This window comes from Chrysochloris asiatica, unplaced genomic scaffold, assembly GCF_000296735.1.
Source record: "Chrysochloris asiatica unplaced genomic scaffold, ChrAsi1.0 scaffold00012, whole genome shotgun sequence".
Lineage (NCBI taxonomy): Eukaryota > Metazoa > Chordata > Mammalia > Afrosoricida > Chrysochloridae > Chrysochloris > Chrysochloris asiatica.
Window position 1 is genome coordinate 34,696,405 of NW_006408530.1, and position 25,507 is coordinate 34,721,911.

A 25,507-nucleotide genomic window follows, 5' to 3' on the forward strand; every position below is an offset into this window, starting at 1 on the left:
AAGTAAGATTGACAGCTGTACCTTGTCTTAGTACCTCCTAACTTTGTGTAAAGTACCTCCCCTAAATAAAAGGAAGTTGCAGAACGAATCCAGGTGCATTATGACTGGCAAGGCGTGTGTTACAGCATGCAGGGGGCACAGTCCAGCCTTGCAACCATACTGCCTGTTTAGCTAAGATGTTTACTATGCAGGATATTACGGCCTTCGTGGCTGAAATGTTTGCAATGCAGAATATGCCTGATGCCAGTCCAGCATTCACTCTGGTTTTGGAGTGTCTCTTTGTCTCTCTCTCTTTGGGTATCTGTGTCTCTTTTGCTATCTCTATCGCCACCAGGTATCTCCACCTCGTGAACCGAACCCCTATGTCGAGGCCAGTCCCCAACATCTATGTTCTAAATGATTGGTTCTAAATGCATTAGTGTTCTAAATTATCTGCAATAGCAAAAGTTTCTGCTTTAGTTTTACCATGCCAATGGTCTTGTTTAAATAGCAAAGTATTCAGTAGTAACCTCTCAATGTTATTTAATAAGGTTATGAAACTCTTTAATTAATTATCTGCAATAGAATTATAGTGGTATAGAATCATTGTTTATTTGTTTTTTTAACCAGAAAAGGATACTTTGTAGTCTAACTGAAAAGTTTTGAAAAGATAAAGAGGCTGGGTTCTCAAAGACTACATGGGTAGATCCAAGATCAGAAACTCTGGGCAGGGCCCTTTCTGTTCTCTCAGATCACCTTCTACTCTGTGTATCCTCCCACCCCTCCCCAACCCCTGACTATGTGTGAATATTCCTACAGGAGCAATAGATTGTGTATAGTAGTTAATCATAAGAAACCTTCATTTCAGAGAGAAGCATCAGTGTTAACCAAGGTTCCCAATTTATTTCGAATTTAGAATTGAAACCATTGCTTCTGTGGGCACCCTGTTGTTGTTGTTGTGCCGTGGAGTCAGTTCGAACTCATACTGACCCAGCACAGGGTTTCCAAGGCTGTAAATCGTTACAGGAGCAGAAAGCCACATCTTTCTCCCACAGAACAGCTGGTAGTTTCAAACTGCTGACCTTGCGGCTCGCAGCCCAATTCGTAACCACTACGCTACCAGGCACCCTAGTTCACCAGAAAGGGAAAGAAGTGTCATCTCCAGAAAATCAAAAAACAAAAAGCATATCATCAGAATTTCACACATTGTATTTAATTTCACAGTTAAAATTGAAAGTCTGTTGCATATGAACCTCATATTCAGAAACCACCATTTATAAAATCAGATTTAATAACCTATGGATTTTTCAAAATCCATTTTTCAAAATTCAAAATCATGTGAGAAAGGAATTCCTGGTTTTTACAGAAGTTTTTCTTAAAATCATGGTTTGATTAAGGGGGGAAATCAATGTACAAATACATTTCTAACAAAACGTCAGTATACAGCTTGCTTTGTGTCTTCTTAGAAGCCCAAGATTTATCTTCTAAGAGTCAAAAAAAAAAGCAAACAAAAAAGAACTAAGCAAATGAATTGCTTAGTTTATATATAGAGACAAAGGGAGATGACATATCTTTTGCTCATGCCCATTGAATGTGGGTCACGTAAACATACACATAAACATCCCATGTTATGTAACAATAGTGTTTGGGCTAGGAAATAACTCTTAAATGATCAGAGAAATGAAGACCTGCCTTTTCTACTTTATTCGAATACTTCTTTGGCTAACAGCTGCATTGGCCCCCTTACTTTTAACCAGTAGAATACAGACCCCAGTGTAGATGACTAACACAGGAATCCGACTTTTTGTGTGTGAACAGAGGGTTTTCATTCTGCATCTGTATAATTCCCGTGCTTTGTTTACAGAATGCTCACAAGATCTTGGGGAAATATCCTTCATCCCAAATGACTAAACATATTCGTCACAGAAACAAAGGCTTCTAAAACTGGAAGGGACTCAAGGGATTATCTTGTTAAAAATTTATCTTATCTAGAGATAAGGATGGAGTCTTAGGGTCCTGATGACCAATGTAATGAGGTTGTGTTTGTCTTTGTGTATGCAGGAATACATGGATTCCAATAAGTACCTGGAGCATCTGCTAACTCAACTTGAAGAGCAGCACCGGAACCTCTGGAGGTCAGTTTTGTTCACATTCTTCTCTCATTTGTGTCCTCAGGTTGTATCTTTTTAACTTTTATCTTGATCGTGGAGGCAGGAAATTAGAAAAAGGCTTCTAGAGGCTACCTAGAGAATATCACCCTCTCTAAATGAAAGTAGGGCACCTCTTCTAAAAGCTGTCCTTTCCAGCAGAGCAGGAAATATTGTGAAATGTATTGAGGTCCAGAAATGAATCTACCCAAGGCCACATGGCAAGCTTGGAATGCTGTGGAAACTGGAATCCAAATTCTCTGACCCTTGCCTGTTTAGTGTTATTATTTGATTCCTTCTCCAATTAAAATGTAGAATACATCTGCTTAAATTTTCTGATTATCTTAATTTAAAAAATTAACGGCTGCCCTCCTGCGGTCTGTCCCTAACTTGTGGCACCCCTATGTGTGTGTGGCACAGTGTAACTGGGCTCCTAAGGGTTTCCCATGGTTGATTTTTTGGGAAGTAGATCACCAGGGTTTTCTTCCAAGGCATCTCAGGGCAGACTCAAACTTCTGACCTTATGGTTAGCAGCCTCACTTCATGTGCTAATGGTTTGTACCACCCACGAACTCTTGTCTTAATACTAAAGAGGGATATTTTAAGAGTGGTGTTGTATAACTCTCCAGTGATTCGTTTTTATTCTATAAATGAGTAATATGGTAAATTCTGATTCTAGGAGGAGAGCTGTGTGAGTATGTTTGGGCTGGTAAATTAGAAAAAGGTGACACAGCATAGCTTATTTTATTGTGCTTCATTTTATTTGTTTGTTTGTTTATTTATTTATAGTATTTGGCTTTATCTTCTCGAGCTGATCTTTAAAATTTTCTGTTCAGCTCTTGGACCTCTTCAATTTTTCCATTTTATTGCCCTTCACAGATAAAGTTTTTTGTTTTGTTTTGTTTTGTTTTACAAATTGAGCCTTTGCTACAACCCTGCATCAAGCAGGACATAAGGCACCATTTATTCCAACCGCATGTGCCCACTTCATGTCTCTGTGTCAAATTTTGGTAATTCTCATAATATTTTAAACTTGCAGAATGCTATTGCACATTCAGTAGATTGCAGTATAGTGTAAACATAACTTTTATATTCACTGGGAGAGCAAAAACTTGTGTGACTTGCTTTATCACATATATGTGTATCCCACAAGATCTCCGAGGTCTGTGTAGCTAGCAGAAGTCTCACTCCCAAGCCACTGATTCATTCCCTGGGCTTCTTGGGAAATGAGACTGGCAATGATGATTGGGATGTCATTACCTAGATTTTCAGGGTCCATGTGGTCATAGTGTTCAGTGGTGCAGCTTTCGAATTTGAATTCTACCTAAATTCCTATGTTGTTGTTGTTGTTGTTAAGTGCTGTCGAGTTGATTCTGGCCTATAGCGACTCTGTGTAAGATTTTGGAGGAGTTAACTGGACAGTTTGAATCACAAACCTAGCAGTTCAAATGGCTTTGCAGTGTGGCGCATTAACCCACAGTATCACACCAGGACTCCTAAATTCCTATAGCTCTCATTAATACAAAATAAATGTGCTAGTGCTTAATTATATGATGCCGTAACATTGTATCAGAATTGTTATATAAGTAGCTTTATCGTCCCATGGGTCAGTAAGCCGCTAAAGTAAACACAGTAAACACAGAAATGTCACGTAAATATTTATTAACTCTAGCTCTCTTGCTAATTCTCATCCAAAGCCATCACTGTTGTCTGGGCTAGGCCATGTTGGTCTTCTTCATGCGCTACTGTAACAGAGTCTAATACCCTTAAAATTCATCTTTATTGGGAAATTCTAGTTTTTAACTTAAAGTTTCAGATATTTAAATTTTTTAAGCTGTTATATTATTTTTTTTTTTTCAAATTGCAGACAGTCTTCTTTCTTATTTATATGCAAAGAACAACTGCTGGTAGGATATGATAAAATATGTTCGATTTTATAAGTTAGTTAATTTCATCTAACGTGAAGCAATATTAACTAGATTTGACTTGGAGGGCTATGACCTGGTTTTGATATAGTTTGATTTTCTGCATCAGGGTATTCCATTTTTAAACAGCCACAATAATATATTTATGGCTGTGTGGCTTTTAAAATATATTTTCTACGGATATCCTGTAAAGTATGTATTTAAAATTATTATACTAAACTGTGACGTTTTCTTTTAATTGTTCTAAGAGGATATTTTGTTTTCTCTATCTTCCAAGGGGAAAAAAAGCAGTATTCATCAATACCAGGGGATGAAAAAAAATTTAGAGTTGAATTTTGTCAGTAAATGTATCCTATATACATCACTGGAGAGGAATAACATATTCACTGGATCTTTGAACAAAAAAAATCCTCCATGGAAAAGGCATTTTACAAACTACTTTCTTGAGGTAGCTAATAAAAACCTTTTTGGTCTTCTCAGACATGATTAAATTAAAATCCCATTTCAGGCACGGACTTAGCCTAACATAAAGTAAGAACTCAGGATTTTGTATGCAGTAGCTTTCATTTTCCTTCAGAAATGAAATTATTGCCATCAAAGAAGTAAAGTCTTATATATAATGTCAGAAAATCTAATAAAAAAGCTCCATTTGAATAACAGTGGAGGGCAATAATGACATTTGAATAGTCAGAATAACTACCAAAGAGAAAATGGAAGTGGGTAGTATTGAAAAGAAAATGAAAACCAATAACAGTAGATTTATATATTATTTATTGAATCATGAAATTACATTTGATTATATTTTTCACATAGACCCTGACTTGACTGACTTAAAGTGATTGGCTTTATGACGGCTATTATAATCTCCTAACTACAACTGTGGCTAAATTGTTTTGGTGAAGGATCTGTAAGTGACAGTGAGCACTGTGGGAAATCCTTTTGGTTCTGATTAAATTTCTTAAATGCTTTATTCATGAGTTAGGGTAGGAACTATGGTGTGCAGAGGATCATGGGAATAGCATGTCTTGCACACAGGCACAACTGTATTGCCTGAAGTTGAACGAATGTTCCCATAAATCAGTATAGACTCACTTTTGGATTTTATTTTGCCATTGATTTGTGGCTGCTACAATTTTCATGGAGTTGTGGGCTACTTGTCATTGCTGCTGCTATTAGCTGATGACCTTCCATTTATTCTTGAGCTAATTTATAACTTAAAAATATATCTATATAATTCTGCCTCTTTAAATCTTTCAGCCTTAATTGTGATAAACATTCATTTATTGCCATCATCTTTGATGATTAATCAAAAGTATAGTAAGCATAAGACATGCTCTTACTGTCACTTGCTGAATGATAAAAGATATGGATGAATAGTCGTAAAGGATTGGGTACAAGGATTTTAAAACAAGTCTTTTTTCATTTTCATGGAGGATGCTACTAGTCTTTAATAGATTTTGGTCCTTTCTTATAACCATCTGTTATGACACAAAAATACACTATTGTAATCATACACTCAAGATAAATGGTTATTTTGGGGTGCTTTTTAGTATTCTACTGAAATAGACCTATAATCTGTCTCTGGGCTTCCAAATTGCAAAGGAATCTGTGGAGCTCAAAAATAGCTCTGAAGAAGAATCCAGAACCTAGCCAAAGGCTTGAGTAGAAGTCTCAGTGGATTTAAAATAAACACATTCCCTAAGAACTCGTAAGCTAGTTGACCTGGAAAGGTAATCATTATCATGTTTTGCAGATTGACTTGTTTTCATGTGGGAAGTTAGGATTAGGAGAGAAGAGCTTTTTTGTACTTGGTATTTTTTTATATCATCTGTTACTATTTCTAATTTGACTAAATTTATCTGTGACTGACAAGAAAAACAGTATGAAAACAAGGGCTGAGAATGTCTTTTTTCTAACATTCGATGGAAATCTTTACCCAGCTTCAAATTAAGAGTTTAGAACAAACACAAACAGTTGAAGAATACAAACGGAATCATGAATATTTATGGAACTGAAATTGCTCTTTCATGCCACATATGGGAAATTATGTCTGAGAAAGGAAAGCAGTATAAAAGTGTAGTAATAGAAAGAGGACTGTTTAGGAATTCTAGAGACTTGGGCTCTTGGCCTGCTCACACTGGCCACTGGATAACTTCTCTGAGCCAAGACTTCTTATCTGGAAAACAAGTTATCAAAATCTCTAGTATTTAAGATTACTGAACGCTGTAAACGGTACCCATGCTACTCATAATGGCATGGGTAGTCACATTGCATTAATAGAACATGAAACAAAAGAAAGCCATCGAATCCAGTGTTACTGAGTCAAACTGATTTGAAGTGAACCTCTAGGGCAGGGTTGAACCTCCCGAGTTTCCAAGGCAAGTCTATCGGCACCGTTCCATTCTCCCCAATACCATATGCTCACGTTGAGTCTCTGTGTCACATTTTGATAATTCTTACAATATTTCAAACTTTTTCATACTGCTACTGGTTACTTAAGGAGCTCTGGTAGTGTAGTGGTTACGAATTGGGCTACTAACCTCAAGGTCAGCAGTTCGAAACTACCAGCTGTTCCACAGAAGAAAAATGAGGCTTTCTGCTCCTGTAAAGATTTACAGCCTCGGAAACCCTGTACAGAGTCGCTATGAGTCGGAACCAACTCCACGGCACATAACAACACCACCAGCACCACCACTGGATACTTAACAGACTACAATATGTTGTCGTTGTTAAGTGCTGTCATTTCAGTTCTGACTCATAGCAACTCGGTAGAGGGTTTCCAAGGAGTAGCTGGTGAGTTTGCACCGCCTTGTGGTTCAAATCAACCTTTCGGTCCAGTGTTTATCCTACAGTATCACCCCAGGACTTCACTGCAGTATAGTATAGTATCATATAGTAGCTCAACAGTGAGAATGTTGTTAAGTGCTGTCGAGTCGGTTCTGACTCAGAGCGACACTGTATAGGGTTTCTGAGCAGGACACCAAAAAACTCATGGGACTCACTTTATTGATATACTCATTTTATATTTGGTGGCCTGGAGCTGAACCTACAATATCTTACCAAGGGGGTGGCGGGGGGAGGACAGGAGGTAGAAGCACTGGATTGTAAAGCACAGATAGGTCCTTAGCTGGAAAAAGATCACATAAGGCTTATCAATTCTAGCCATAATATGATGATTTTCGTTTACCCAAAATTATTTCACATAGTTTTCATTTCTGCTTTCTGCTTTGCTTGTGATTCTTACTTTAAGGAAAGCAACAGGTAAGGGGACTGGTCACAATTGTCCTTTCATTCTCATTGTGATTCAAATGGTGCTTAACTAACACAGTGAACATAGAATGACCCATATTCCAAAGACTCATTGATAGTCACTGTAATTTTAATACCTTTAGATATTTTATGGTAGATCTCAGTCCCTAAAGTTCCTTCCAAGGAGCTCTGGTAGCGTAGTGGTTACGAATCGGGCTGCGAACCTTAAGGTCAGCAGTTCGAAACTACCAGCCGCTCCGCGGGAGAAAGATAAGGCTTTCTACTCCCGTAAAGATTTACACCCTTGGAAACCCTGTACAGGGTCGCTATGGGTCGGAACCGACTCGACGGCACTTAACAACAACAACAACAACAAAGTTCCTTCCAGCTGTAAATAGGAATTTCTATGTAGTATGAGTGAGAAGACCCCCAGTGACGTGGATTGTACAGTGGCAGCAGCAGTGGGTTCAAATGTAGCAGTGACTATGAGGTTGGTGCAGGACTGGACAGTGTTTCCTTCTGCTGTGTATAGGGTGGCTAGGAGTCAATGCCGAGTCAACAGCACCTAACAACAACAGTGAGTGAGAAGATTTGTGCTTGTGAGAGCGATATTAAAATTGCTTACTGGGAGGCCACAAGCCATGATTTTTTCCCTGGGAAAAGAGAATTCTTTGTTAAAGTGTTACCTAGAAATTGTCTTGTGAATTAGAGGCAAGAAGCAGAAAGAAAAGTGCCTAAGCAGACCAACCCCAGAACCTCCTGAAGACCTTAGATTCGTATTTTTGAGGGATCTTAAGGATTACTAAATCTCTATCATCATGTGGCTCATTTTTGTAGACTAAGAAGGTGCCAAGCACTAAACAATTTGCCATTCTGCAATCATAGATTGGCACTGGGAGATCTTAATTGGCAACAAGTAAAACTGCTCTACATGAATTTTTAACAGTAGCTCAGAATGAAGTAACAACTGTGATTTTTTGTTTGCTTAATCCCTTCTAGAGAAAAAGAGGCTCTCTCTGGGGGATAAGAGGCGCTCTGGTGGCACAGTGCTTCAGCACTGGCTGCTAACTGAATAATCAGTCTGTGATTTGAACCTACCAGCTGTTCCCTGGGAGAAAGACATAGCATTGTGCTTCAGTAAAGGTTGTTGTTGCTGTTAAGTGCTGTCGAGGTGATTCTGGCTCATAGTGATGAAACCCTATCCAGAGTCGCTGTGAGTCGGAACTGACTCGACAGCACTTAACAACAGCACAGGAGTGACTGGTTAATTTGAACTGGTGACCTTGTGATTCAAACTCACCTTGCAGTCTAGTACACTATCCTGTAGTGCCACACCGGGACTTGGAAATCCCATGGGGTAGATCTACTGTGCTCTATGAGTCAGAACTGACTCGGTGACAATGGGTTTTGTTTTTTTCTGGGGGGGGGGGGATATGTAACAAACAAAGAGAGAATTTGGTGTTTAATCCATTCTTGACCAATTACAAAATGGTTGTAATAGTAGTTAGACAGGGCACTGCCAGAAATTCAAGCCAGTTTCAGAAGATGAAGAACAAGGGATATTATTGCTGATGTCAGATGGAGCCTGACTGAAAGAAGAGAATGCCAGAAAGATGTTTACCCGTGCCTTATTGACTATGCAAGACATTTGATTGTGTTGTTGTTGTTGTTGTTAAGTTCCAGTGAGTTGGTTCCAACCCATAGTGACCCTGTATAGGATTTCCCAGAAGTGGCTGGCGAGTTTGAACCACTAACCTTGCAATTCAAACCGATCTTGCAATCCAGGGCATTAGCCCACAGCGCCATGCATCATACCAAGTTTATCAGCAATACTGCAAAGAAAGGAATTCTAGAACGCTTATATGTGCTCATATAGAACCTGCACAAAGATCAAGAGTCACTTGTTCAAACAGAACCAGGGGATACTGTGTGGTTTTCAATCAGGAAAGGTGTACACCAGGGCTGTATTCTTTCACCAGACTTATTCAATCTATATACTGAGCAAATAATTCCAGAAACTGAATTATATGAAGAAGAAAGAGGCATCAGGTTTGGATTAGCAACCTGCAATATGTAGATGACACAACCTAGCTTCTTAGAAGCAAAGGGGACTTGAAGCACTTACTTATAAAGATTAAAAACTAAATCCTCTGGTATAGATGGCACATTACCATAAAGAAAATGAAAATCCTCACAACTGGACCAATAAGGAACATCAATCATGATAAATGGAGAAAAAAACTGAAGTTGTCAAGGATTTCATTTTAGTGTGATCCACAATCAGCAGTCAAGAAATAAAACAGTGTATTTCATTCATATTTCATTTGGAATCGCTATTGCAAAACACCACTTTAAGGTGTTAACAAGCAAAGATATCACATTGAAGACAAAGGTGCACCTGACTAAAGCCTTATACTTTCAATTGCCTTTGTTGTTGTTGTTAAATGCCATTGAGTCGATTCTGACCCATAGTGACCCTGTATAGGGTTTCCACGGATCAGCTGGTGAGCTAGAACCACTGACCTTGTGGTCCAAATGACTTTGCAGTCTGACACATTAGCCCACAGAGCCACACCAGGACTCCTTCAACTGTCTTGTTGTTGTGTTGTTGTGATATGCCGTGGAGTCGGTTCCAACTCATAGCGACCCTGTACAAGGTTTTGTTGTTGTGTTGTTGTTATGTGCCGTGGAGTTGGTTCTGACTCACAGAAACCCTGTGCAGGGTTTTCGAGGCTGTAAATCTTTACGGGAGCAGAAAGCCTCATCTTTCTCCTGAGGAACAGTTGGTAGTTTCAAACTGCTGACCTTGCGGTTCACAGCCCAATTTGTAACCACTATGTTACCAGAGCTCCTTTTCAATTGCCTTAGATGCGAGAAAAAGCTGGACAATGAATAAGGAAGACTGAGGAAGAATTGATGCATTTGAATTATGGTGTTGGCAAAGTATATTGAATATACTGTGGACTGTCAGAAGAACAAACAAATCTGTCTTGCAAGAACTAAAGCCAGAATTCTCCTTAGAATTGAGGATGGTGAGACTTTGTCTGAAGTACTTTGGACATATTATAAGGGACCCATCCGAGGTAAAGGACGAGGGTCAGCAAAAAAGAGGAAGACGCTCAATGAGAAGGATTACCACAATGCTACAACAACGGGCTCAAATATGTCTGTGAAGGTGCCATTGGATTGAGCAATGTTTTATTCTGCTTTACATCGGGCCACTATGGGCCTGAATCAACTGATGATATCTAAAAACAATAGCAACATGACCAAATTATTTTATTTTTGTTAGATTTAGTTGCTATAAGGATTTTCACTAATGGAATGCAAGCCACATAAGTACATCTTGTTAAAAAATTGTTAAGCGTGATAAATAGTATATGGGAGACACATGTGCTCTACAGGCTCTGGTGGTAGGAAAGGTGGGATGAGGCATAGAAAAACTGTTCTTAGCAAACGTATTTTGTTATGTGCAGCGTTTAGAAAAGGATTTACACAAAAAAAGCTGCTCGCAATGGCTGCACATAAGTGCTGTTTGAGCCTTTTTCTTCTTAGTGTTGCGTTTCTTGCCTTACCGTCTAGATCCCGTAATGGGTAAATGATTTCCCAGCCTGTTGCAGCTTTGTGTCATTTGTACCACACTTATTCCAGGTTTGTTCTTCACAAGAAAGAAGGGTCTTCCTATTCTTTGGAATTCGCAGCACACAGTAAACTGACTAAGGAGCCTGAGGGAAAGCTGGTAACATCCGTTCCTATTGTTCTTTGGTTCCATAAACAAAAACCTGCATAGCCCACTTAGGAAACACCTGGGGCCCAGGAGTGGCTGACAAACAAAGGTAGAAGTCACTGCAATTTGCATAAAGACATGATACTGTGCATGAAAGTAAGTTGCTTACTTGGAAATTATGTTGTCACCAAAACCACAACTTCCAATAACACACAAGACACCTTCCAAATGACACACAGCTAATCCGGCTGTATAAAAGAAAAAACAAACAAAATTTATACACATTCGCACCTCCAGGATACACCCAGCATTTACTGCCCTTTTGGTGTAGCACTGTGGTTTAATGCACTGGACTGCAAGGTCAGTTTGAACCGCAAGGTTGGTGGTTCAAGCTCACAGCAGCTCCTCGGAAATTACGGGGTCACTATGAGTCAGAACCCACTCAAAACTTAACAACAACAAACTCCAACCTTTGGTGCCACTGATGAAGTAACATCACGGTCTTTACATTGACATAATAGATCTCAGAACAAAAAGATTCCTGGGTTGATTAAAACGAAAGATCACCCAGGTTCATCTTTGACCTTGTAGCTTGGGTCACAGTTTATTTAAGTGCTGTAGAATCCCTGGTGGTACTGTGGGTTAGGTGTTGGACTATTAACTGTAACGTCAGTAGTTGAAACTTAGCAGCCCACTTTGAGGGAAAAAGAGGAAGCTGTCTGCTCACAAAAAGATTTATTGTCTCAGAAATCTAATATATAGGGTCACTCTAAGTTGACATTGACTTGATAGCAGTGGGTTTGGGCTTTTTTTTTTTTTTTAATGTGATATAGCTACATGGGACTTCTTGTGTGGCGCTGTAAGATCAGCACTAGACTGCCAACCACAAGTCAGCAGTTCAAACCCACCAGTGGCTCCTTGGAAACAGGGTCGCTAAAAGTTGGAACCAACTCAACAGCACTTAATAACAACAACAACAAGTGCTGTTGAGTTGGTTCAACAGCAACATAGCTACATGACCATCAATTTGGGGAGCAGCCTAGTGTTTGAACCTAGATTATCTGGGGACAAGGAGATGTCCAATGTTCAGAATGAAACTCTACATCAACTTTATGTAAATGCATAATTTCCTATTTCCTGTCAAATCTGTCCATGCTTCTTTCTTTGGATTAAAGGGAATTGCTAATTCATCACAGAACATGTATTTAGGTTGTCACATAACAGATGAATAAACTAAAGTCAGTTATTTATGACTTGCCATGAAGTCCAATTCATGTATTTCAGACTAAAACTGTGTTCCATACGGTTTATGATGGCTGCTCTTTCAGAAGATTACCAGGCCTTTCTTTGGAGGCACCTCTGAGCAGATTCTAACCACCAATCTTTTGTTTAGTAGTTAAGTGCTTAACCATTTGCACCACTCAGAGTCTCCATGTCTAAAATAGACTGTTTGAAACCTTGCAGATTTTGTTTGCTCCTTCGCTCTATAACCCTTGACTGAAAGAAAAGTTCACTTACATTTATCAAAGTTATTCTACAGGGGCTTGAGGGAGTGGTGGTGCTGGGGATGTAACATGAATTTCACAGTAAAGGTGGTGCTCTGCTCTGAGTCCTGAAAAGGAGGAGGCCATTTGCTGGAGTGAGGGTACACGGTGTGTTACTGAACAGATTGGATTTGAATAGTCTTTGACACTCTTCGGTAGAACAGTGATGAATTCAGATCTAGAATGTTGTATAGTTAGTAAATAAATTGCAGTGTAGAGTCGTTACATTCACCTAGAAAGACATAAACTGCCTCTCCCACATAACTAGGGAAATATCCCCACTTTAAAGATGGGTTTACTGCAGAACTAGGGATCGTGAGTTGAATAACACTGTATGACTAAATCCACAGATGAGCTTAAACACAATGCTACTTCCAGTTTAAACAGTTTCATGTTCTTCAAGAAACGCTCCCAAAGTACCAAAAAAATTTCCAACATAGTTAGGATCTGGTAGGTAACTAAAGAAATTTACTACTATTTAATCTCAAAACATTGGGTAAAAACACATATGTTATTTTTAGATTCATGCTTATCTTAATATGACAGCAAGGAACCTAATGTGATTTATCTATCTGAAATTAAAATAAGAAGCCTCAAGCAAAAAGCGTTTGGTAGATTTATTTGGGAATAATACAGATCATAAATATTTCCCACTAAGTTGAAAGAAGAAAAACTGCAGGAGGCAAAAGTATAAATGGCCTGCTTGACAGAAATGTATGTATTAAGGCTGAAGCGGGATCACAGTAAGAATGACAAAGTACCTTTTTTGGGGGGAGTGGAAATGAAACAAATAATTTACCATGACCTTCTATTTAATTTTAATTTTAAGGAAAGAATTTACCAGCTTGTTAGGAGTATATGAGCGCACTTGTTATTTATTTATCTTTTCTTTAAAGAGATGGTCAGGATGGAACGCTACATCTCTCTCCCTCTCTCTGTGAGTAACTCTGGAGCAAAAATTAAAAGTCCTGGTGTCACAGTGACCAAGTGCTCAGCTGCTAACCAAAGGTCAGATGGTTCGAATCCAACAGCCTCTCTGTACGAAAAGTCATGCCAGTCTGCTTCTCTAAAGACTACAGCCTTGGAATCAACCCAACAATAATAGGTTTGATTTTAGGTTTGGAGTGGTGGTGGTTATGTGGAGTCAGTTCTAACTCATAGAAACCCTGTACAAGGTTTCCGAGGCTGTAAATCTTTATGGGAGCAGAAAGTCTCATCTGTCTCCTGTGAAACGGCTGGTCGTTTCAAACTGATGACCTTGCGGTTCACAGCCTGATTCGTAACCACTATGCTACCAGAGCTCCTAGGTTTGGAATAGAAAGAAGTAATCTGCTTGCTGTTGCTGCTGCTAGGTTGAATCTATTTCAACACACAGCAACATCATGTGACAAAATAGGGCTTCCCCATAGGCTTTTCTAAGCTCTAATTTTTGTGGGGGAGTCCTGGTGTGGCAATGTCGCTTAACGCTCTGGACTGCAATGTCAGTTTGAATTACAAGATTGGTGATTCAAGCTCACCACGCGCTCTTTGGAAACCCTATACTGGGTCACTGTGAGTGAGAACTGACTCCACAGCATTTAACGACAGCAGTCTTTAAGGGAGCAGATGGCCAGGTCTTTCTCCAGCAGAATTGTTGGTGGGCTTGAGCCACCAACCTTTCGATCAACAGCCAGTGCTTAACCTTTGCACCACAAGGGCTCCTAGTAATGTATTTGCTTACCTGCCATTCTTCTTGAGCCGTCTAGTATTCTGAGGCTAGGAGGGAGTTCTAGTCCCAACTCTCTGAAAAGAAGAATCAATCACAAAAGACTTCTTTTCTGAAAAGAAGATGCACAAAAGGCAGTTTCTCCTCAGAGGTTCAAACTCTGTCAGCCTGTGTACTTTTCCGTTATAAATGAATCCTCATAAATAACCCAGCCAAGACGTGAAGGTGGAAAGCACCAAAGAATAAGGAATGGGTTGACCAAATTCTAAAGTACTTGGTAGTGGCCATGCACTAGGTATCTCAAAGCAGTTATAATTTCTAAAAATGTATGATGGAGTGTTGGCTGTGGTTGGCAGCCTCTGTGTATTTACTGGCCCAGTATCTCATATGGCTGCTTTACAGGGATCTCAGCTTATTTGCTGCCAACGGTCCACCTTCTGTTGAAAGTTCACTGATGAAACACCATAGATATATTATTCTCTGTGGAGATAATCCTATCTTTTCACCACATGAAAAAGCCTGCCTAAGAGAGAAAGTTAAGCCATTATAGCCTTCAACTCTGCTCAACCATTTTAGCATTTTACTAGCACACAAGATCTCTTGCTCAGACCCAGGGCTTCTCAGATTGGTCTCTCACTCCCCCACAGACACACGACTTCTGTGTGGCTTTTGCAGAATATTCCAAACACACAATAGTGTATGTTTCCTTAACCCTGTGATCTCTAAACCAGTTGTCTGAGTTACCTAGCACTGCTATAACAGAAATTCTACAAGTAGATGACTTTAACAAACACATTTCTCTCACCAAGCTTAGGAGGCTGCATGACCACATTCAAGGCACCGACTCTGGAGGAAAACCCTCATTTCCTTTTAACATTTGGGGGCCTGACTTCCCTTGGGAGCTCTCCATGTATCTTGATATCGATCTTCCCCTGTGTCTAGGAGGTTCTCAGCACAGGGACCCTGGGTCCCAAGGATGCACTCTGTTCCTGGTTCTACTTTCTTGGTGGTGGTAGCTCCTTTCTTCTCTGCTGGCCTCTCTCTCTTCTTCTGTCTTATAAGATCTGATCAATGTAAGGGGCTGGGACCCAAGTGAGGGTGTTGCATCCTACCCTAATCCGCTTACAACTGATGGCTGACCACCTCAGATACCTCATGAGGTATGAATGCATCATGTCCTACCTGCCAAACCACTGAGAATCATGGCACAGCCAGATAACACTTACATTGGGGGTTGGGGGGAGAGGGGGCACAATTTAATCCACAACCATAGTTCCAAATACACTTCTCTCTATCACAGTCTTATTTTCTAATTGTCTCAAGCGGTCTAAGTCTTATATACCTTAGGCAGATGTCTCGCATATCTCTCACAGTGCTTAGCATAAAACAGAAATCTTCAAGCATGAAACTTTACCAGTCTTAAAAGCACAGAAACCTTTCAGGATACGTTTTATTTTCTTAGTTTTGTTTAGTTGTTGTTCACGTGCCACTGAGTCAGTACCGACTCATAGTGACCCTGTGCACAACAGAACGAAACACTGCCCAGTCCTGTGCCAACTTCACAGTCATTGCTACACTTGAGCCCATTGCTGCTGCACTGTGCCAATCCATCTCATTGGGGGTCTTCTTCTTTGTCTCCAAACCTCCACTTTGCCAGGTAGTTTTTTGTTGTTGTTATTAAGTGCCATTAAGTCAGTTTTGATTTATAGCGACCCTGCATAGCATTTCTGAGGAGCAGCTGGTGAATTTAAACCACTGACCTTGCAGTTCAAACCAACTTTTCAGTCCAGCACATTAACCCATAGTGCCACACCAGGCCTCCAAGCTCTATGTGACTACTATCTCCAGTTCCAGTAGCAGAGGCAAGTCAATTCCAATTCATGGTGACCCAGTGCATGTCAGAGTAGTACTGTGTACCAGAGGATTTCCATCTCCTGTGGTCACCAGTCTTATGAGACACTTCTGAGTGAGTCTGAACCTTCATCCTTTCAGTTAAAAGCCCAGTGTGCTAACCATTTATACCACCAAGTGACTACCATAGAACCTAGGCAATTATAGGTACTCTAAGCAGTTTCCGAGCACCATTGTGGAATTAAAGCTGAGTCTAGAGGAGGAATTAATATAGATTTGAGGGTTCATGAGGGGTGAACCCAACTTTATTTGTAAGTTCATGCAAAAAAAAAAATACTTAAGCAAGTAGAATGGCGAGTCATTTATCTTCATGGATTGCAAATGGTAAATGGGATACAGAATTTAATGTTAAAGTTACTAGTAAGTGGTTGGAGTCCTGGTGTGGTGCTGTAGGATAAGCACTTGACCACAAGGCCAGTTTGAACCACAAGGTTGGCATGCCAAACCCATCAGTCACTCCTTGGAAATCCTATACAGGATCGCTATGAGTTGGAACCAACTCCAAGGCACTTAACAACAACAATAACATTGAGTGGTTATGAGTCCTGGTGTGAAACTGTAGGATAAACACTAGGCCACAAAGTCTGTTTGATCCGCAAGATCAGTGGTTCAAACTAACCAGCTGCTCCCCAGAAACCCTATTCAGGGTTGCTATGAATTAGAACCGAGTAGATGGCACTTAACAACAACAACAACAATTAAGTGGTTAAGGAATCCAGGTACCATAGTGGATTATGAACTGGGCTGCTAAACGCAAGATCAGGAGTTCAAATCTGCCAGTTGGCCTATGGGAGAAAGATGAGACTTTCTGCTCCTGAAAAGATTTACAGCCTGGGAAACCCTCTCCAGTGTTGCTACGAGTCAGAAGTAATTCAGTGGCATATGACCTCCACCACCATAGAGTGGTTACGTGTTTGGCTACTAACTGAATGATTGGCAGTTTAACGAACCAGCCACTTCACTGGAGAAAAATATGGCAATCTGCTTTAGTAAACACTGTTGCTGTTGTTGTTAGGTGCCATTGAGTCGATACCAACTCATAGCGACCCTATGCACAACAGAACGAAACACTGCCTGGTCCTGGGCCAACCTCACAATTGTTGCCACATGTGAGACCATTGATGCTGCCACTTTGCCAATCCATCTCGCTGGGGGGTGTCTTCCTTTTTTTCTCTAACCCTTCCCCTTACCAAACATGATATCCTTCTCCAGTGATTTTTCCCTCCTGACAATATGTCCAAAGTATGAGAAACGAAGTCGGGCCATCCTGACCTCCAAGGAGCACTCTGGCTGCACTTCTTCCAACACAGATCTGCTGGTTCTTTGGGCAGCCCATGGCACTTTCAGTATTCTCCTCCAACGCTGTAACTCAAAAGCATCATTCTACGGTCTTTCTTATTCACTGTCCAGCTTTTGCATGCATATGGGGTTATTGAAAATACCGTGGCTTGGGTCAGGTGTACCATAGTCCTCAAGCTGACATCTTTGCTCTTCAACACTTTAAAAAGGTCTTATGCAGCAGATTTGCCTCATGCAATATGTTGTTTGATTTCTTGACTGCTGCTTCTATGTGTGTTGATGATTGATCCAAGAAGAATGACGTCTTTGACAACTTCAATCTTTTTTCCATTGAAAAGAATGTTGTTTATTGGTCCAGTGGTGAGGATTTTTGTTTTCTTTACATTGAGATGCAATCCATACTGAAGGCTGTGTTCTTTGATCTTCATCAGTAAGTATTTTTAGTCCTCTTCACTTTCAGCAAGCAAGGTTGTTAATGAGTCTTCCTCCAATCCTGATGCCATATTGAAAACACTACAGGTTTTCAAACTCTGAGGATCAGTTCCACTGTTTCCTGTAGGGCTGCTGTGAATTGGAATTGACTTGTTGGCTTTTTCTGGTTTTATTAGGTTTGGGTTTTTTTTTGGTTTTATTAGGATGGAGATTGGGATATTTCATGAAGATGTGAATGTGTTTTTAGAGATACACAAGGCCAGTAAGAATGCTTGCTTCACTAGAGACTCTTATTTTATACTTACTTAAAACTCAGTGAGGAGGTAAAAACTTTTCCGGTATGTTCAGTCTTGCATAATGGGTTGTTCCTCATAGGAAAAGCTCTAACCAATAACACTAATAATCAAATGTGCTTTTCTGTCCCATTTTTCTAGTTCCCTCATTTACCAATTGTGTTCTTGCACTGCAAACAACCGTATCAATAGAAACAACAAAGAATATTATAACTTTAAGGAAAGCAATTAAGAAAAGAATATCATAGGCTAAAAAGAAATCCATGTTGAAAAACAAAAAAACCAAGGCCTATAAAATCAAAGAGTGTGTGTGTTTGTTTTTTTCCATCATGTATATAGTAAATTGGAGTCCTGGAGTGGCACTATGAACAATGGACTGCTAATCACAAGATGGGTGGTTCAAACCCACCAGCCACTCCTTGGAAACCCTACGCAGGGTTGCTATGAGTCAGAACTGACTCAATGGTACTTAACAACAGCAAACGTATATAGTAAAGTAGAAAGCAATTGTAGACACATGAATCCAGTTACTTTTACAAATAGAATCAGGGCTTAACTTGAGAGGCTGGGAAAGGAACACTTGCAGAGACGGTCTTGATAGTTTTGGCAAGATGGATGTACACTTGATGTTAGAAAGGAGCTCTGGGTAAATAATGATGCAACTGGCACCCAAATGGACAGTAAGATTTTCAAATGAGCTGCCAGAAAGTCCTTGGGGGTGGGGGTGGAAAGGGGACATGGTGAAGATAAGAGAGAACAACCACAGTTCAAAGCAAATGATCATTGTTAGGTTGGATAGCCTACTTAGATATAAATATCAGTGGCTTTTCATAAGAGGAGCCTCTGAGCGGGTTGGAACCACCACGTAGTAGTCAAATGTTCACTGTTTGCGCCACCTATGGTGTTCTATCCTCCCTCTGTCCCCTAACATACACTGACTTGCTGTGAGCTTACCCATGAGATGCCCTGTAGTCTAGCTGGGGCTGGTATTTGTTGGCCGTCAGTAATAATCAGGGCTCTGCTCTGACTGACTGGTGACTATGCCTGGCTGTGGCTAAATGTAAAGAATGTTGCCGCTGTTGAACTCCCTGCAACATGGAGTTCAAGGCGGGGTTCGGCAGCTTACTGTGTGACCCTGGGAAATGGTTTAGGCATTCTGGCCCTTGGTTTTCCATTGATAATGGGAAATGATTAAGTTAAATTATTTAAATAGTTCCTTCTTTAGAGTTAACAATCTATCATTCTTGCCAATTAACTTGGTAGGAAAGTTGAAGGGCTGGGTGGTAAACACAGAAGAGAAATGATCGGTACCTAGATTTACTGACAGTTGGAGTTGGTAATTTCCCTTTTTGAAAGAAGGTAGAAATCATTTTTTTTTGAAGTTAGTTTTATGTAAGCTTTAGCTCTTGGGCTGCCTCCTGGCACCAAATTTTCCTGAGGTAATAAAACAGCATGCGGGCAGACCCATGGCACCTGAGCAGGGCTGAGTCTGTGACCACATTCAAAAGGTTTTCCAGAAAGTTGTTCTATTGAATAATGTTTAAGTTTCCACAGAAACCATGAGCACAGCATGATTTAAACAACAACAACAACAACAACAAAAATGTTGATTTTAAGATTTGTTCTTAAAACAACTTGAGTTATGGTTCCATTGTCTGATGACATCTCTTCAGCAGTCCCTGGAGACTCATAGCCTCATTGGTCATTGAAAGCCAGAATGTGTATTTATCTGGATTTATCAGTTGATTGTCCAGTTGGTTTTTCTGTTTCTTTACCTTTAAAATAAAAATATAAATGGGGTAGTTTCAGACTACTACTCTGAAAGAGATATTATTTTATATCTCATCTGAACAAAAGTTCCTACAGTGGCTCAAACACACAGTTTAAGGCTTTTGTTTTAGGGACTGTTTGGTAGTGAGATAATATAGTTTAAAATTTGTCAAAAATTGCCCTTAATCCAAAACTATCTCTCCCATGGACTGCCTAAAACATTCGTACTTGGAATAAAGGAAACTGTGTTCAGGAAATTGGCTCTACAATCTGCATTTGCACCTGAGGAGAATTCTAGTGTTACTCTCTTAGCTTCTTGTAATATCTTACTAAAGGTTACTCTGCAAATATAGAAATCCATGGAAGTCTGAATCCTGAAATTTCTATAGCAAAGCCAAGCAAATTTGGAATGTATAAAAGGTATATTAGAAATGTTGTCATACAGATCTAAATATTAATTCTAGTCACAAAATGCCCTTACCATCCCTAACCTCATTCATTACTTATCATTGCCACACATACAGTCTCTGCTGTGACATGCTTCTCTTTCAGGGTCCCGTTGTGTCCCATTCCATGCATTTGTTCATCTTGTCCTCTGTTCATTCCATATAGACAAGCCCTAAACATCCCTCAAGGTACTGTCTATGGCCCCCTGCTCCATAACTCTTCATATTGATTCCTCAGCTCACCTCGACACTATTTATTTTTCGTCTGAACCTGAGACTGTACTAGATATGAAAACAAAATGTTATGCCTCTTGTAAAAATTCTAAAATTATTCCATGTACCTTAATTTTGATTCTACCAAATATTGTCCGCACCTTACCTTTGTTGTAGTTGTTAGTTGCTGCTGAGCCGACTCTGACTCATGGTATTTGTTATTATTGTTGTTACTAAGTGCCATTAAGTCAGTTCCAACTCTTGGTGACCCTATATAGAGTTTCCAAGGAGCAGAAGGTGGGTTTGAACTGCCAACCTAACGGTTAGCAGCCTGGTACTTATCCTACAGAATCACACCAGGACTCATGGTAACCGATGTTAAATATGACAGAACTAAATGTTGCCGAGTCCTATGCCTTGTCTTATGCTCAGTTATCTACCAAATGGTGGCTAGCATAGGCTGGAACATAACAGGTGACAACTGGCATATGGTGACTGATTTTCTTGAAATAGAGAATTAAAACGTATGCATGGTACTCTTGCTGGTTAGATTGTATCAAGGATATTTATTTTGGGGTCAGATAAGGACACAAAAATAAAATTGAAAAAGAAAACATAAATATTTATGCATTATTTATTTCAGCATTGTTGTTGTTAAATGCCATCGAGTCAGTTCCGACCCATAGTGACCCTGTGTAGGGTTTTCGAGGAGCAGTTGGTGACCTTGAACCACTGACCTTGCAGTTCAAACGGCTTTGCAGTCTGGCGCATTAACCCACAGCGCCACACCAGGACTTCATTAATTATTTCAGTATTAGTGTGCTGAAATGAATTGGTATTGGCCATTTAAAATCTGACAATCACATGGTTGAGTATGCTAGGAATGACAAATTGAAGATGAATAGTATTACAATTCAAGCTCTATCTTTAAGTACCATGTTGTCTTCGATAGGATAATATCAATATGCCTGCAAGGACGACCGGAGTCCTGGTGTGGCGCTGTGGGTTAATGTGCCAGACTGCAAAGCCATTTGAACTGCAAAGTTGGCAGTTCAAGCTCTCCGGCTGCTCTTTGGAAACCCGATACAGGGTCGCTACGGGTCAGAAGTGATTCGACGGCACTTAACAACGACACAAGGAAGACCAGTTTATACCACAATTATTCAAATTATTTACCAACCACTAAAGCCAATAGTGATAAAATTGAAGAATTCTACCAACTTCTTCAGTGTGAAATTGATCAAACATGCAATCAAGATGTATTGATAATTACTGATGATTAGAATACAAAGATTGGAAACAGAAACAAAAGATCAGTAGTTGGATAATAATGTCTTGATGATAGAAATGATCCTGGAAAGCACGTGATAGAATTTTGCAAGACCAATGACTTCTTCATCGCAAATACCTTTTAAAAATAATATAAAACATTACTATACATATGAACCTCACCGGAATACACAGAAGGAACACTGACTACATCTGTGGGAAATTGTTGCTGTTGTTATTGTTAAGTGCCATCAAGTCAATTCCAACTCAGAGCAACTCTGTATAGGGTTTCCTAGGAGTGACTGGTGAATTGGAAACACCAATTTTGCTATTTAAACTGATATTGTGGTCCAGTACTTATACAGTGCCACAACAGAACTCCTCTGTGGGAACAGATGGTGGAAAAGCTCAATATCTTCAGCCAAAATGAGTCCAGGGGCAGACTGTGGAACTGACCATCAATTGCTCATATGGAGTTCAGGCTGAAGCTAAAGAAAATTGAAACAAGTCCACAAGAATCCAATATAACCCTGAACATCCCTGCTGAATTTAGAGAACATCTCAAGAACAGATTTGATGCATTAGACACTAATGACCAAAGATCAGAAGAGCTGTAGGATGACATCAAGAACATTCTACAGGAAGAAAGCAAAAGGTCATTGAGAAGACAAGAAAGAAGGAAAAGACCAAAACTGATGTCAGAAGAGACTCTGAAACTTGCTCTCCAGCATAGAGATGCTAAAGCAAATGGCAGACATGAGAATGTAAAAGAGGTGAATAGATAATTTCAAAGTGCAGCTCCAGAAGACAAAGTCAAACATTATAATGAAATATGCAAAGACCCGGAGTTAGAGAACAAAAAGAGAATAACATGCTGAGATTTTCTCAAGTTGAAAGAATAGAAGAAAAAATTCAAGCCTTGACTTACAATAATGAAGGATTCTATGGGGAAAATATTGAATGATGCAGACAGCATCAAGAGAAGAAAGATAAAGTCACTGTACCAAAAAGAAATGGTCAATGTTCATCCATTTCAAGAGGTAGCATATGATCAAGAACCAATGGTACTGAAAGAAGTTCAAGGTGCATTGAAGGCAAAACAGGGCTCCAGGATTAATGGAATACAAATTGAAATCTTTTAACAAACTGATGCAACACTGGAGGCATTCACTCATCTATGGCAAGAAATTTGGAAGACCTGGCCAACGGATTGGAAGAGATCCATATTTGTGGCTATTCCAAAGAGAGATGACCCAACAGAATGCAGAAATCAGCAAACAATGTCATTGATATTACACATAGCAAGTAAATTTTTTCTATTGTTTTTGTTGTTGTTAGGTGCCATTAGGTTGGTACTGACTCATAGCGACCTTATGCACAGCAGAACGAAACACTGCCTGATCCTGGGCCAACCTCACTACTGTTGCCACACTTGAGTCCATTGATGCTGCCACTTTGCCAATACATCTCGCTGAGGGTCTTCCTCTTTTTCTATGACCCTCCACCCTACCAAATATGATATCCTTCTCCAGTGACTCGTCCCTCCTGACAATATGTTCGAAGTATGAGAGATGAAGTCTGGCCATCCTGGCCTCCAAGGAGCACTCTGGCTGCACTTCTTCCAAGACAGATGTTGGTTCTTTTGGCAGTCCATGACACTTTCAATATTCTCCTCCAACACCACAACTCAAAAGCATCAATTCTTCTACGGTCACTGTCCAGCTTTCACATGCATATGAGGTTATTGAAAATACCATAACTTGGGTCAAGCACACGTTAGTCCTCAAGCTGACATCTTTGCTCTTCAACACTTTAAAAAGATCTTGTGCAGTAGATTTGACTAATGCAAATACATCATTTGATTTCTTGACTGCTGCTTCCATGAGTGTTGATAGTTTATACAAGAAGAATGAAGACCTTGACAACTTCAGTCTTTTCTCCGTTGATAAGAATGTTGTTTATTGGTCTAGTGGTGAGGATTTTTGCTTTCTTTATGTTGAGATGCAATCCATACCGAAGGCTGTGCTCTTTGATCTTCATCAGTAAATATTTTAAGCCTTCTTCACTTTCAGCAAGCAAGGTTGTATCATCTGCGTATTGCAGGTTATAATGAGTCTTCCTCCAATCCTGATGCCAAGTTTTTCTTCCTATAACCCATCTTCTTGGATTATTTGCTCAGCATACAGGCTGAGTAAGTATGGAGATAACTTAAAAAACTGCTTCAACAGTATACTGACAGGGAACTACCACCAGAGGTTCAAGCTGGATACAGACAAGGACGTGGAATGAGGAATATTGTTTCTGTCTACAGATGAATCTTGGCTGATAGCAGAGAATATCAGAAAAAAATGTTTACTTATGCTTTATTGACTACACAAAGGCTTTCAACTGTGTGGATGATGACAAGCTACATACAACATTGTGGAGAAGAATTCTGTAACACTTGTGTTCATTAGGAACCTGTACATTTCAACAGAACGAAGGGACACTGATTGTTTTAAAATCAGGTTTTAAAATGTGCGCCAAGGTTGTATTGTTTTACCATACTTATCCAATCTGTATGCTGAGCAAATAATTTGAGAAACTGGACTATATGAAGAAGAATGTGGCATCAGGGTTGGAGGAAGACTCATCAACAACCTGCGATATACAGATGATACAAACTTGCTTCAACAACATGTGATATGCAGATGATACAATCTTGCTTGCTGAAACTGAAGAGGACTTAAAGTAGGTACTGATAAAGATCAAAGACCACAGCCTTTGGTACGGATTGCACATCAATGTAAAGAAAAAAAATCTTCCCCACTGCACCAATAAATGTCATCATGGTAAATGGAGAAAAGATTGTAGTTGTCAAAGACTTCATTTTGCTTGAATCAATCCACCATTAACATTCTTCGAAGCAGCATTCAAGACATCAAATCATGTACTACTGCATTATGAAAATTGCAGAAGAAGACTTTTTTAAAGTGTTGAAGAGCAAAGATCTCAGTTTGAGGACTAAGGTGTGCCTGACCCAAGCCATGGTATTTTCAATAACCTTATATGCATGTAAAAGTTGAACCATGAATAAGGAAGACCAGAGAATTGTTGATGCATTTGAGTTATAGTGTTGTAGAAGAACTTTGAAAGTTCCATGGACTGCTAAAAGAACAAACAATAGGGGGTGGGTTTATAGGGTATACCCTTTGGTCGGTTGATGATGCATGGAGGGGATTGGAACCATGGCAATGAGACAATATACGATGGACTGAATGTAAAACTAAAGTTCTCTCATGTAAAATATCATATAATTCACAATAAAACATGGAAAAAAACCCAAAAACTATTCTTAAACAAATAAACAAAAAAAGAACAAACAAATCTGTGTTGGAAGAAGTACAACCAGAATGCTCCTTAGAAGCCAGGATGGCGAGACTTCATCTCTCATACTTCAGACATTTTATCAGAAGTTACCAGTACCTGGAGAAGGCCATCATGCTTGGCAAAGTGGAGGATCATCAAAAAAAGAGGAGTACTTCAATGAAATGGTTTAGCACAGTGGCAACAGCAGTGGGCTCCAGTGTAACAAGGATTTTGAGGTTGGCGCAGGACC

General features: G+C 39.7%; 1 protein-coding gene across 1 annotated transcript in view; it reads left to right on the forward strand.

Annotated features, from left to right (window-relative positions):
* The first annotated feature begins 2,046 nt into the window (after nucleotides 1-2,046).
* The window catches only part of NCKAP5 (NCK-associated protein 5), an 851,304-nt gene continuing 827,843 nt past the window's right edge, over nucleotides 2,047-25,507 (forward strand). The window contains exon 1 of the mRNA XM_006834602.1: nucleotides 2,047-2,114. Within this exon, the coding sequence (XP_006834665.1) occupies nucleotides 2,047-2,114 (68 nt within the window). The remainder of the gene's footprint in view (nucleotides 2,115-25,507) is intronic.